Source organism: Heteronotia binoei, chromosome 9 (assembly GCF_032191835.1).
Source record: "Heteronotia binoei isolate CCM8104 ecotype False Entrance Well chromosome 9, APGP_CSIRO_Hbin_v1, whole genome shotgun sequence".
NCBI lineage: Eukaryota > Metazoa > Chordata > Lepidosauria > Squamata > Gekkonidae > Heteronotia > Heteronotia binoei.
Window position 1 is genome coordinate 54,034,738 of NC_083231.1, and position 13,894 is coordinate 54,048,631.

General features: G+C 41.0%; 1 protein-coding gene across 1 annotated transcript in view; it reads right to left on the reverse strand.

Annotated features, from left to right (window-relative positions):
- GUCY1B1 (guanylate cyclase 1 soluble subunit beta 1) overlaps window positions 1-13,894 on the reverse strand; it is a 70,592-nt gene that overhangs the window by 29,082 nt on the left and 27,616 nt on the right. Inside the window, exons 3-5 of the mRNA XM_060246608.1 lie at window positions 10,924-11,024; window positions 8,092-8,210; window positions 3,378-3,575 (exon numbers count right to left, since the gene is read on the reverse strand). Coding sequence (XP_060102591.1) covers window positions 3,378-3,575; window positions 8,092-8,210; window positions 10,924-11,024 — 418 coding nt within the window. The remainder of the gene's footprint in view (window positions 1-3,377; window positions 3,576-8,091; window positions 8,211-10,923; window positions 11,025-13,894) is intronic.

Genomic DNA, 13,894 nt, shown 5'->3' on the forward strand with positions numbered 1-13,894 from the left:
ATGTGTTTTCCCTGGAACCTTCCAACAGAGCTTTGGAAGCTGTGCCTTCAATGTACTCTGAATCAGTAAAAAAAAAGACTAGGTACATGTAAAATGCTGTAAGAAAGTAGTGATGCCTGGACTGTGTGTCTGTCCTTCCCCATGTGCCCTTCTGCCAAAGGACTTGCTATCAGCACTCTTGTGAGGCATAAGGTGGACTTGGGCTCCTGTCCACAAGGCCCTTCCTGGCTTCACCATAGTGTTTCACACAATGAAAAGCGCCTAGTTTGTGTCTCCCTTGCTACTGTTTGTTTGTGTGCTGGGGGCAAGGTGACATAGAGATAAGTCACGAATGAAGAGTATAGACTTGCTCCTTTGATGCATTGTTGGCCTGCCACTGCATGATTGATGGATGACTGCAATAACGCCATGGACTCCAGTGGTGTTGCTATGTTCTCTGTTCCTTAGAAAGCCTATTGCTTTTTTCCTCTGGGAGAGTCTAGGCTCTAAGCTATGCAAGCTTCATGGCTGCCGGCATGCAGCAGGACCACAGGATTAGTTTAGTAAATGAAAGAGCATCAGCAGAAGCAACACAGCTGGGAATAAAGTTGGATTATTATCCACCCCACCCCCGCTGTGGGCCTAGTGAGCAAGTGACGTCAACCTATCAAGTCAACGAACTCCTTCACCATGGTAACAGCAGTTAAAATCAAGACAAATCACCCTTCAGGTTTGAAACAGACTCCTAACTGATTCTCCCTCCTGTAATTTGAAGCAAGATGGGTTTTTTGCATTTGCTTCTGCCTGGCTAAAGGAAAGGTCACATCAATAAGAAAGGAAAGCCAATTTGGAAAATGGCTTTATGCTACATAGCAAGAAATCCAATTAAGGATTGTTTTTTTAAGCAAGGGTCCTTTTAACTTCCTTTCCTGCCAAATTCAAGCTATGAGGTCTATATGCCCCTGATTCCATCTTTTGCAAGGGTAACATGTAATCATTTGCCTTCAATGAACAGCAAACACGAAAAGTAGGTAAAAGTCTTTCATCCCACAGAATTCTGCAGCACAGAGTATGTGTGTGCCAGCTTTGAGGGGGAAAGGTCATCATACGTGAAATAGTGGCCCTAGTTAAGGCAGGCACAGGGATTTTATCAACTAAGAGTAAAGGAATACCAATTAAATCTGCAAAGGACTTTATGCCTCTGGCTGGTACAACTGGAACAAAGCTCTTAAGCTAAATTTAGCTCAGTATGCAATTACAGCAGTTTTGATCAATGGCAGTTTTTTTAAGACAGAAAACTAATGAAATGCTTCATAACAATGGATGTCCTTTGATGAAACAATACTACGCAGCACAGTAAAACTACTATGCCAATTTTGGTAACTCTAACATTTATGAGAAAGTTGAATTAGGATAACTAGGCACATCTTTTTTTTATTCATAAGAACATATTACCAACCCTGTTGGATCAGACCAGCAGTTCAAGTAGTCCAGCAACCAGTTTCACAAAGCCAACCAACCAGTTACCTTTGAGGGTCAGAATACAGAGCACAGAGCATTTTGGAATGGGTGAGATATAAATTGAAAGTAATCAATCTTTCTAAATAAGCTAGTTATTTGTGGCATGTGATAATTCAATGCAATCCTAGATTGTCTGCTGTGATACATGATCCTTCTATTATGAAAGGTTTGGATGTGGCAGATCCATCTAATTCCTCTGCTTTGGCATATCATGCCCTCCACTTGCCTTCTCTCATGTATGATACATTATGATTTAGCATGACCACAGACAGAGTTATCTTACTATTACTAATCTGTTAGGAATCACTTAACTGTTAGATATATGCTCCTTCTCTCAATACTTTCTGCACTAGCACATCATTTTATGAAGAAAAACATCAATAACAAATCTGTCATGGATACAAAAAAAGCCCAGCAGGAACTCATTTGCATATTAGGCCACACCCCCTGATATCACCATTGTTTCACACAGGGCTTTTTGTCGAAAAAGCCCAGCATTTGCATATTAGGCCACACCTCATGACACCAAGCCAGCTGGAACTGCTTTCCTATGAGTTCCTGCTCAAAAAAAGCCCTGGCATGAGGCAATAGGAGTCCCTATAAAGGAATGTGAGCTAAAAGTGTTGCAAATTCCTTTAAGTGAGTAGATAATAATAAAATGGCTGGTGAGAAGGAAAGGTTTAAAAGCATTTTATTTCAACTCTCTTTCTTCTTTTCAATAAATGTAACATATCTTATATTAACACGATCAGCACTTCTAGAGCAGAGAGGGGAGAGCAGATAGTAGGCATGGGCACTGATCAGGAAAGCCTGGTTTGGACTGGGGCCTACAACCTGCCTGAACTACAACATGCCCATCTGGCTCTGCCTGCAGCACACCCACATTATACAGAACTGATGGAAATATGTCAGCCCCCTGACATGCCTGCATCACTTCCAGGTGGCATTGGGCTCCACCCCTGGTGTGCCCATGTTACCTGAAAGTAACACAGGCATGCCAGGGTGTTTTCTGAGGTAGAGGCACCAGATATGCAGCATATCTGGTGTCTTTCTTCAAACCCCGACCTCCCCAAGTTTCAAAAAGATTGGACCAGGAAGTCCAAATCTACAAACACCATTGTTTACAATGGAGGAGGAAAAGGCATTTACAATGGAGGAGGAAAAGGCACTGTCCCTTTAAATGTCTTCTCCAAGCCATGAGTGAACTCCAAAGTAGTGAAACAAAGTTTGAATCCAGTGGCACCTTTGAGACCAACAAAGTTTTATTCAAGGTATAAGCTTTCATGTGCATGCAAGCTCTTGGGCTCACAAAATTGGACTCCATGGTCTAATCTTTTTAAAAATTGGTGGGTTTGGTGCATCTTCCAAAAAAAAAAAAAAAACAGCTCCCCCCAAGACCCAGATACTCCTGACTCGATTATCCATTATAGCTCATGGAAACCATTGACTATAACAGTCCCCCCATAAGGTGTAATGAAGCTGAAAAATTCTACAATCCCAAATATTTCCTGAGGAGGGTGGAAGACAGGAGGGCCTGGCGTGACTTTGTCCATGGGGTCACAAAGAGTCGGACTCGACTGTGGGACTGAACAACAAAAAACACCATACTGATATTAGGATTTGGGAATATCAGGAAATACCAATATTTTTTCGGTTCAATACCCAAAACCTGAAAAACACCACTTTTTTTGTGTGAGCACACCCCTAGTATTGATGGAGATACATCATAGTGCTCTTTTGTGACTAAGGAAAAACAACACCTTAAGGATGTCATGTTAAGACCACCTCCTGTTCAAGTCTCTTGTAGGGAAAATGGTATTAAAGTATTGTTACACATTTGATACATGTCACTTAGGTGAGGATACACTAAAACTTACCTTCATGTCAATTTCTGTGCCATGGATTTGTTGAGCAACTGTTTTGATGATTCCAATAACTATGTCTTGGAGGCCTTCTCGCTCTGAATAGTAATGCAGAATGAGTCCCTTCCCTTTTTCTGCATCAGTGCACCTAAAGGAAGGGGCACGCATACCTGGGTATATTGTAGCAAGATGATCATGCAGAGCATCAAGGTTCTGCAAGGAGATTATTAAGTCAAATGTTAGAATCTAACTTTCCAGTATTTCCATTACAGAATCTATATCTGTTTGAAGACATGCAAGGCATCTACTAATGTATGTTTAGTTTCCTTCAGTATGGATAGGTGCAGCCCAGCTACCTAATATTATTAAATCTGGATTTAGAAAACAGGAAACAAATTTTGACTGCCAATTCATTTTTTCACACACATCCACTCTACTTTTACTTGAGGAGGATAATGGCAATGTAATAGCCTGGGGAGAAAAAAAAATCATAGCAAATTCAACTTTTCATCAATTACTATATTTCTCCCCCCCCCCCTGTTTATCCTGCATTCTCTAATGCCACACTGTTATTTTTTCAGTCATTGTTTAGGTGTCACTTTAAAAACATACCAAGGAATGAAGATGTTTGGAATGTGCAAGCTATATCATGCCCCTTCACTTTGTATCTGCAGATCCTTAAAGTTTTGGAAACAATTTGAACTTTTGTCTCCTGTTAGTGATGAAAAACTTCAACAGCTGCCTCTTCTCTTGGGAGGTCTCCAAAAGAAATGAGTGCCTTGTAAATTAATTCCCTAGTATGTAGTCAGCCCACAGTGTTATCCATTGCTTGGTTGCTATTTATGTCTTCAACGCTTGATATCTATATTTTGATTGAGCTCACAATTATCAAAAGCCAACATGCTAACCCCTTGTACAACCCAGGGTATGTTTGGAAGACACATGATTCAGCAATCCAGTCTTGGTCTGGATGAGATCTACTGGGATCTTTTTTAAGCTGCTTGAATTCCCATAATGGGGAAAGATAGGATATAAATAATATTTTAAAAAGAGATTCTGACAAGTAAGGAGAACAGAGATTAGAGCCACAAAACGCTGAACTAGCAACAGAGATGTTAATATGGCTATAAGGCAAAATGCTTTGTGTATGACTCAGAAGATATGAATGTCATTAGCTATTTCAATGGTAGGGTGGACAGTAGAAAGAGATCACCACCACTGAGGGTTATTTATGGCAGCTGTTGCGGGAGTAACAACAGCAGAGGCAGATACATGGCAGATAAATGGCCCCTTTCCTTCAGATAGCTTTTTATAATTTATTTTTTTACAAAATTTATACCCCACTTTTTTGCCTTCATTAAGGCTACCAAGGCAGATAACAGATTAACTGTGAGGGTTCTGGGATGCATAAGATATACAGATGAACATCTGTTATCTAACAGGGCCCTTCAGTAGGTAAGTACAGCCAAAGGGAGTCTTGTTTCTTTGGGTGGTCTCCTGTTGCCTCCCAAGGAGGCCCTTTTACAGCCTCCTCTTGTCCAAAGCCCAAGTGGAACTCCTTCTCCTATGTTTTATCCTTTTATCCTTTTAGCTTTCCTCAAGCTTTCCTCTGGGCGTTTTCGCACTCACCTTCAAGTGGTGCGACCACCCTCCTCACGCCGGCGGATCTGCAGGGATTTCGCACCAGAAGCGCCGGCGCACCCAAAAGAGCCGGCGACTTCCGTCGCGAAACCAGCTCAAACGTTTTCCTGCTTCTTGGCGGTTTCCGTTTGAGCTGGTTTCGCGACGGAAGTCGCCGGCTCTTTTGGGTGCGCCGGCGCTTCTGGTGCGAAATCCCTGCAGATCCGCCGGCGTGAGGAGGGTGGTCGCACCACTTGAAGGTCAGTGCGAAAACGCCCTCTGTTTTTGCTGTTCTCTCACTCCTCTCTATCTCTTGAGCCCATCCTTTTGCCTCAGCCTCTGCTCCTTCTATACCCTCCTCAGCTTCCACTTCAGTTGTTATCCTAAATCAATTCCAAAACTGCCTCCATGCACTAGTTCAGGGTTTCTACAGCCTATCTAGGATTGGCCAGAGGAGCAAAATAGAACTGAATGTCATCCACATATTGGTGACAACCCAACCCAGAACTTCATAGGACCTCATGTAGATGATGAAAAGCATATGAGACAAGATAGAGGCTTGCAAGTCCCCACAGGCCAAGGGGCTCAGCAGCAGGACCCCAGCACCACCTTCTAAAACCTAGACTTCAGACAGGACAGGAACCATTGCAAAATGATGCTTCCTAATCCCACCCCAGAAAGGCAATCCAGAGAGTCATTATGATCATTGGTACTAAAAGCTGCTGAGAAGTCCAGGAGAATCATTAGAGTCACATTTCCTCTGTCTATCTCCTGTCACAGATCATCCATCAGGGAGACCAAGGCTGTTTCAGTTCCATAACCAGGCCTGAAACCAGACAGGAAAGGATCTAAACAACAATTTACTACCCCTCACCTCATATCCCACTTCACCACTTGCCATTGAGGTGGGGTAAAGCCCTTCAGGGCAGTTTCAGATATGCCCTCAAATAGCCAGATTAGTCAATCCTAAATCTTAACCATTGTCTTGCTTCCTAGATCTCCCACAACTATTTGAAGCTTAGCATCTACCTGAATGGAGAATCTGGTTGGAGAATAACAACCAATGCGTATTCCCCTTGGGAAGTAGGACAATATTCATTGCACGAACAAGGTTCACAGTAGCTTATAAAGCCAATGGAAGTAATACAAATGTTTTATTAGCTATTTTTTTAAAAAAGCTGGAAAAATACGTCCCTTCCCATACAAAAGAACAAAATTGGTTGTTGTAGATTTTCTGGGCTGTGTGGTCATGGTCTTGGCATTGTGAGACCTGACATTTCGCCAACAACTGTCACTGGCATCCTCAGAGGTGTAACCCAAAAAAACTGGAGTTCTCTCTGGGTAAATTTGACCCAGAGAGAACGCCAGTTTTCTGGTTTGCAGCTCTGAGGATGCCAGTCACAGTTGCTGGTGAAACGTCAGGTCTCACAATGCCAAGACCATGACCACAGAGTACGGAAATCTACAACAACCAAAACCAAAATCTCTCCAGTGAAAAAAATGCATCCAGGTAGAAACAGTTTTTCTGACGCTTTTACAGAACTACGGAGTTGCTCCCAAATCTGCAGGGAAAGATATTCTGAAGCTGTAAACTCTTTAAGATGTTCCAATTTATTTCCTTACTTGCTGAGTTTAAGCTGAGTATAGCTTTAATTCTTAAGGCTATGCTGCTTGGCATGTATATGGCCCTGTTCCATAGGAAACTATTTTAAGCACTATGAAATGCAAAAGAACATATACTGTGCTATTTTTAAAATATGAGTAAAGAATTAAATGACTCCCTAAAGTATCTTAGATTAACCACCACTTTGTGTTTGATTGATTTTCTTGTGGTAGTTTTCACATAAAAACGCCCTTGGGATTTCTACAATTGCATTTAGCTTCAAGCTGCCTTTCTTTCACATGCTCCTCTGTAGTGATACTCACAGTACTTTTATAGCTCCACATTATGTAGGAAAGGAGGATAACATCTTTTAATCTGATTAAACAAATTGGAACTTTTAAATCTTTTATATTTTCATATTGCCCAAGAACAGAGGAGTCCAGCCAGCTCAGAGCCCTGGAATGATTTCACATCATCATAAATAAATAAATTAGTAGCATGTATAAGGTATAAAATAATAAATTTGGGGATAAGTAGAGCACCAGTTTGGTTTTGTCTTTTGTTCAGTAATAATAAAAACAATAAAATGAACACAAAAAGCTAGCCTCAAAGTAAATCAGAAAACCTAGGCCAAAACTGTCTTCTTTGATTGGTAGCTGCTCTCCAGGTCCTATATGTGCCATATTTCAGACATCTGGGATCAAAACTGGAAACTTTTACACATGTATTGAGCTACTGAGTTACAATCTTATGGAGCTGCTTTATACTGAATCAGATCTAGGGTCCATCAAGGTCAGTATTGTCTACTGAAACTGGCAGTGGCTCTCCACGGTCTCAAGCAGAGGTCTTTGACATCATCTACTGCCTGGTCCTTTTATTTGGAGATGTCAGGGATTGAACCCAGGACCCTCTCAACTCAATCATAGATACAATATGAGCCTGCTTCGGTGGGGTAGGGCAGCATATAAATCAAATAAATAATAATAAATAATAAATAAATAATAATAATAAATAAAATGGAAAATGAAACTTGTTTAAATGGAATTCAACATGGAATACACCAATTATGTGTCCTTACTCCTGTGAAAGTCATAGGTTTAACACATGCTATTGCTCTCTAACAAGACATTTGTAATCCAGACATTTCTGCTTCTGGGTACAAGACCCAGAGGTTTCTTAAGAAACAACTCTTTGCATATTTAGGTGAGTGCAAGTCCCACTGGAATAAGCATGAACACATGAAGCTTCCTTATGTTGAGTCAGACCACTGGTCTATCAGGATCAGACCGGCAGCAGGACTCCTGGATATCAAGCAGTGGTCTTTCGCTTCCTCTGTTACCTGATCCTTTTTATCCTGGAGATACCAGTGACTGAATCTGGGACTTTCTGCATGCAAAGCAGATGCTCTACCACTGAGCCATGGCTCCTCCCAGTGCACTGGGCTGGTTTATTAGTCTTCCATATTAAAATTACAGTGCTTATTAAGATTTGCTGTAGATTACTCACCTGCAAGAATTCTCTGACATTTGAGCCCAAGACACGCAATATTGTGTCATAACCAGATTCTTGACAAAATACAAAAAACATCTTTCCAAACATCTGAAGGATTTCTCCAGCATTAAGGTCTATATAAAATGCAAAAACACAAAAAGTTATCCAAAAACATCCAGGCCTTTCTTCCCTACTGAGCCAGCAATCGACACTTGATACTTTCTAATAAGGCCAAGTCAGCACTGGAAATTTCGGGGGGGGGGGGATGACAAACAAGGCCTCAGGTTCACATACCCCATTATTTTGCTCAAGTTACCTCATGGAAGGGTGATTACAAGGAACACAGAAGGAATTTATTTCTTTAAAATGTTTCTAAGCTGTCTTTCAAACAAATGTGGACTCAAAATGGTTTATAATACACATAAAATAACAACAACAACCCAGAAAAAATCTCAAAATGACTACAAACAGTTTTAAGCGCCATATATGCCATGAGTTTTAGCAATACACAAACAGTTCCACAAATAGTTGAAAGCTTTTCAAAATAACACTGGCTTACATGCTCTTCTGAAAATGGATAAGAAGGAGATGGGTCAGACTTTCACTAATAGCCTATCAGAACAATCACTTAAAAAGCCCTGGAATTGGCCCTTATCATCCAGACTCTTTAAAATCTTTTAATTTTACAAAACAATTTAAACATTTAATACAATCAATATGTCAAAGAAAAATGCCTCATACATAGTATGTTCTCCTCCCACAATCTTCCAATTTAAAAGATCCTGCGCCAGATACCCAAATATTGCCCCCCCCCTTTGCCTGTAGGCATGCAATGTAACTGTTTTGGGTGTGCATTCTTTCATTGCTGGACCCTTCCATTGCTGGGCCCTTCCACCCACGCTTTCTCTGGAGCTGGCAGGAGAGAATTGAGGGCTGGGAAGGAAATTGCACTACATACCGACATCACATATGATTTTAAAAATATCTATAATATCAGAGAGTTTCGATAGTAGTGGATGATATGCTGGCATCATGTCTGGCTATTCAGATGGATTACAGGAGTTGCCAGCCTCCAGGTTGGTGGTTGGAGTTCTCCCTGTACAACAACTGATCTCCAGGTGACAGAGATAAGTTTAGAAGGCAGACTCTATGGCATTAGACTCTATGGCATTATACCCCATTATACCCTATCTGGATGTGATATCAACATATGGCACAGTATCATTTCCACCCCTTGCCCTGTCCCCAAAGCTGTCAAACTAGATATGAATATGTAAAATATTTAACCCCTATTATTAATTCTGAATAAACTATTCATGTCCATCCACCCAGTCCCATGCCTTTGTGCAAGAAAAATCACATATCCTCACTCTACAGAACAGGGGAATCAACTCATTTGTTATGAGAGGTAGATTTGACATAAATGAGATTTTGTCGGGCCAGGTCATGTGTGTCATAAAATGTAATACCAAAGATATAAACACAAAGATTTTTTTAAAACTTAAAATAAAACATGCTTAAAACATTAGCACACATTGGTCTTAAAGGTGCAATTCATGGAACTGAGCAAAAAAAGCTCTGGTTCTTTCCTTCTTTCTCCAGGGGACCAGGATGGGGAGGAGCCTCAGCCAATAGAATGCAGAGAGGCTTGGCTCTGTAGCTCTGCTATAGGATAAAGAGAACCTAGCAAAATAAGCTATCCCTCCCCCCTTCCTCCCCAAGGGAGGAGCCTCAGCCAATGAAGAAAACAACGACTTTGCTGTGTAGCTCCTGTGTGATTGAGCAAGCCTGGCAAAACAAGCTGTGACTCAGAAGGAAGCAAGAGAGGGAGAAGGAAGCTCATGACAGCCAGCTGCTCAGGGGCCTGATAGGAGCCCTCCAGGGGCCTGATTTGGCCCCTATGTCACATGTTTGACACCCCTGCTATAGAAGGTTATGCAATACTTTTTTATTGCCATGCAGTTCCCCTTTCCCTCCAGAGGTTCACATACAGCATCAGAGCCGACTGTCCAACTTCCAAGCTCCTGAAGCTTTATTTTTCATGTTACTGATGTATGTTTTACAACATTTGTGTGTGTGATCAAAGTTCTTGTATGTTGTTGCTCATAACATTGTTTTTTTTTAATTTAAACAGAAGCTTCTAGACATTTAGCACTTCAAAAACAAAGACCAACTCTGTAGCAGCTCTCCTCCCATCACTTGGTTCTCTAATAACCAAATTTTATAACAAGCTGTATAATAAACACTCCAGTCTTGTGCAGACATGCCTGAGAATAAACTACACTGAACAAAGTGGAACTTACTTCTAAGTATGCATGACTGCACTGCATAATAAACTTCATACTTGCTTTTTCTGCTTTCATAAGAATGAGAAAGCAGCTATATCCGTGACTAAGGCTAAACAATTCAAGTATGGGAAGTCCTCCAAAGCCCATCCCCATGCCATGCCTTCCAAGATTTTCTCATGTTTCTTTGCTTAATATGTGAAAAGGCTCCTATACATACAGCAGCAGCATTATTCACACATTTTAAAACCTATCTTTATTGCCTAAAGCCAATCCTTCCAAAAATGTGATTCTACATCCCAGTGATCTCAGCAGGAAAAAATCATGCTTAACTTTGGCTGGCCTTTCCAAAAGTGAAAATCAAGATTCCCAGGATTCTACCACAGAATGATAGCCACACCAGGAAACACTTAAATACCTGCCTTTTCCACATAAATGTGTTTCTTTCTACATCTGAATCCTCTAACCACAGTAAATCAAGAAAAGTAATGGTCTTTACTGACTGATCTTCAGTTTCTCAACAAGTGACTTTTACTGCTGAAGGAAAGAAACATTTACTTACTAAGGACTTTGCTTGCGGCAGCAACCAAATCATATGTTTTAGAATCATCATAAATTATTCTGACTAAGAACTGCCCTTCTTCATCCAGTTGTGCCTCCTTCCTGAAAAGAAAATACAAAACATAATAAACTGATACATAGAAATATAATATATAAATTTATAATATATATTTCATAATATATACTAATGTTTATTTAATGCATTCATATAATGCATTCCACTTTATATCCCCAATGCGTTTTGCAAGTGGATTTTTACCGTGTAAGAATAGCAAAAATCCTGCTGCAAAATGCATTTAGTGCAGTGTGAATGCACCCTATAAGTGCCAGGATTGCCACTGCTATTTTAAAGCCTAATGCTAGCCATTTAAAAACACTATAAGGGCCTGGTCTTGTAGAAATAAGGCACTTGTGTGTCCTCCCCCACCCCTCCACACACACACCTTTTCAAGCCCCAAAGAAACACAGGCAGCTTTTTGGGATTTGAAAAGTTGCAGGGGGGTTAAATGACTGCATTTCCAGGTTGGACCTGGGGAGGCCATCTCATCTTAGTTTGTCCCTCAGTGACAAAAGGTTGAGAATAACTACCATTGCAGCTGTCCTAACTGCTCCTCTTAACCAGGTTGTCCTCCATTATTAATCCAGTTGCTGAAAGAAACAGTTGCTGAAGAAAGCCACATGATCTGATAGATTTGGGATTTCTACTGATCTGTTAAAGTTGTCATTTCTTTATTAGCGCTCCTTCTTTTCTGAAGTCTAGCCAATATTGTCTTCAATCTTTGATCTGCATAATGACTTTCTCACTCTCTCTGTTTCCCATTTGCTGCCTCCTTCCGATACTGCTGCTGCTTCAACAAGAAAGAAGTCAACCCTCTTGCCCCACCATTTTAATCTCTCTAGCTATTTGCTTTCATTCAAACAAGTCTCCCTCCTCCCCAATACTGCCTTCCCTAGAGGTGTCTCCTCCTACACTCTTCATATTGACCTTTTCTCATCCAAATTCTGCCAGTTTCAGCCCTCATAAATTCCCCCTCAAATCCCCCTTACTCCTCTGCAGCGCTGCTCCCTATGGCATCTCCATGCTGCTGTCCTAGTACCTAATTATGTTTCTTTTTATGACTTCCTATCAATTTTCCAGTGAAAGAATTAAAATTCATTCCACTCGAGTGCAAAATAGATGAAATTTAAAAAGAGCACTTAAAAGGACATGGGAGAAAACTGAAATGGTTTTGACAATAATGAAAACTAGATTACAAGAAAGAAGTAGTTAAGGTGGTTAAGGTGACTGCTGGGGTTGTTGCAGTTAGAGTTTCTAGGTCCAAGCTGTATAATATTAGAAATAAACCTGTTGAGTTCCTTCACAAGTAGCTAGAATAAATACTTCAGGGAGAGTCCTCCTATAATGCCCCCTTTCTGCACTCTAAACTGGTACTATCTTCAAACAGTTTTTCTGCGATCTGACTTTGGTGCAGACTGGCTCTCATGTCTCAACCCTTAGCCTAGTGATTAAATGTTTCTCAGTTCAAGGAGTGTTTAACAATCTATTCATATGGATTGGGAAGCAAGAGTGTCACACATGACATGCTTCACAGAAACCCAAACAAAATGATACGAGGAACACTGTGTTCCAGGTACAGGACAACGTTGCCCTCAGAATCTTGCGAAAACAAAGCCCAAAGCTTTAGGCAGGTCTTAACTGGCTGGTACACCTGACATTAATTGTGCTTCTTTGCCATAAATTGGAAGGCATAGTCCTAAATGTTTCTTCATGTGTTTACATTTCTCTTACAAGAACGTCATCCTGAGGGTTTGTATTCTGAACTCTAATGCAACATCCAGATGTACAGTGGAGAAAATAAGGCCAAACAGCTTCTGTAACTATGGAGTTAAAAATAAACCTAGTTACTCGAAAAACTCATCCTGTTGAACACGTGCTTGGTGCTTTCCTCCCTTTAGAGAAAGTGCATCAAGAGGCTACTGCATATTTCCTTTGTTTGTTAGCAATTCTCAGACACTGGATGAGACAAAGACACATTTAAAAAACAACAACCCTGAAATGTTGGTTTTATGCCTTTCTGTAAAAGAATGTCTCTGGAGTATAATACAAGTTCATATGCCATATTAATGCAGGATATGTAGTAACTGTAGATTCTGAATCTCTATCCTTGTTTGATTTTTACCCCCCAATGGCCTAGATTTAACATTTTTGCATTTGGAAATAACAGTGTAATGCTAATATTGGGCACAATCTAGCTAGTCAAGATTGTGCTACCAATCTATTTACTTTGGTGGAAGATTTACATGCATGCTAGGGTGTCAGGCCTGCTCCTGGCATAGGGGGAGATTTGGGGGGTGGGGCAAGCAGAGGGAAAGAATTGTACAATGCAATGGTATCACTTCTGGATGAAGACTATAGGCAAATCCCATAGAGATTGGGGAATTTCTAGAGTTGCTCAAGGTGGCAGCTCCTCTTCCATTTCCCACCACCACTCCATTGAGTGAGCACGGTGAGAGAGCAGCATGGGTGGTCATCTGCCTGCTATCAGGTAACATTGGTAAGCCTAGTTTATGCCTAATTACATTCCATTAGCATCCAAAGGACTTTAGCAGTCCTATCCTGAGAGTAATCTTATCCTGTCCCACTGGACAGATGTGAGTAGGACTCTGAGCAGCCTTGCATAAGATTATTCTCCCAAAGTACTAACCTTGTCGCTCTTCTGATGAGGAAGTCTATCCCTCCTGTAGAGTTGCCAATCCCCAGTTGAGGGCAGAGGATCTCCTGGTTTGGAGACCCTCTTCCCACTTCAAGGTTATCAGAAAGTTGGGGAGGGGGCTGAATGTCAGCTGAGCACTCCATTATACCCTATGGAGACGGTCCCCATAGGGTTTAATGGAGAATCTGGGGGGGTGTTTTTTGAGGTACAGGCACCACATTTTCAGCATAGCATCTGGTACCTATCCTTAAAAAAACC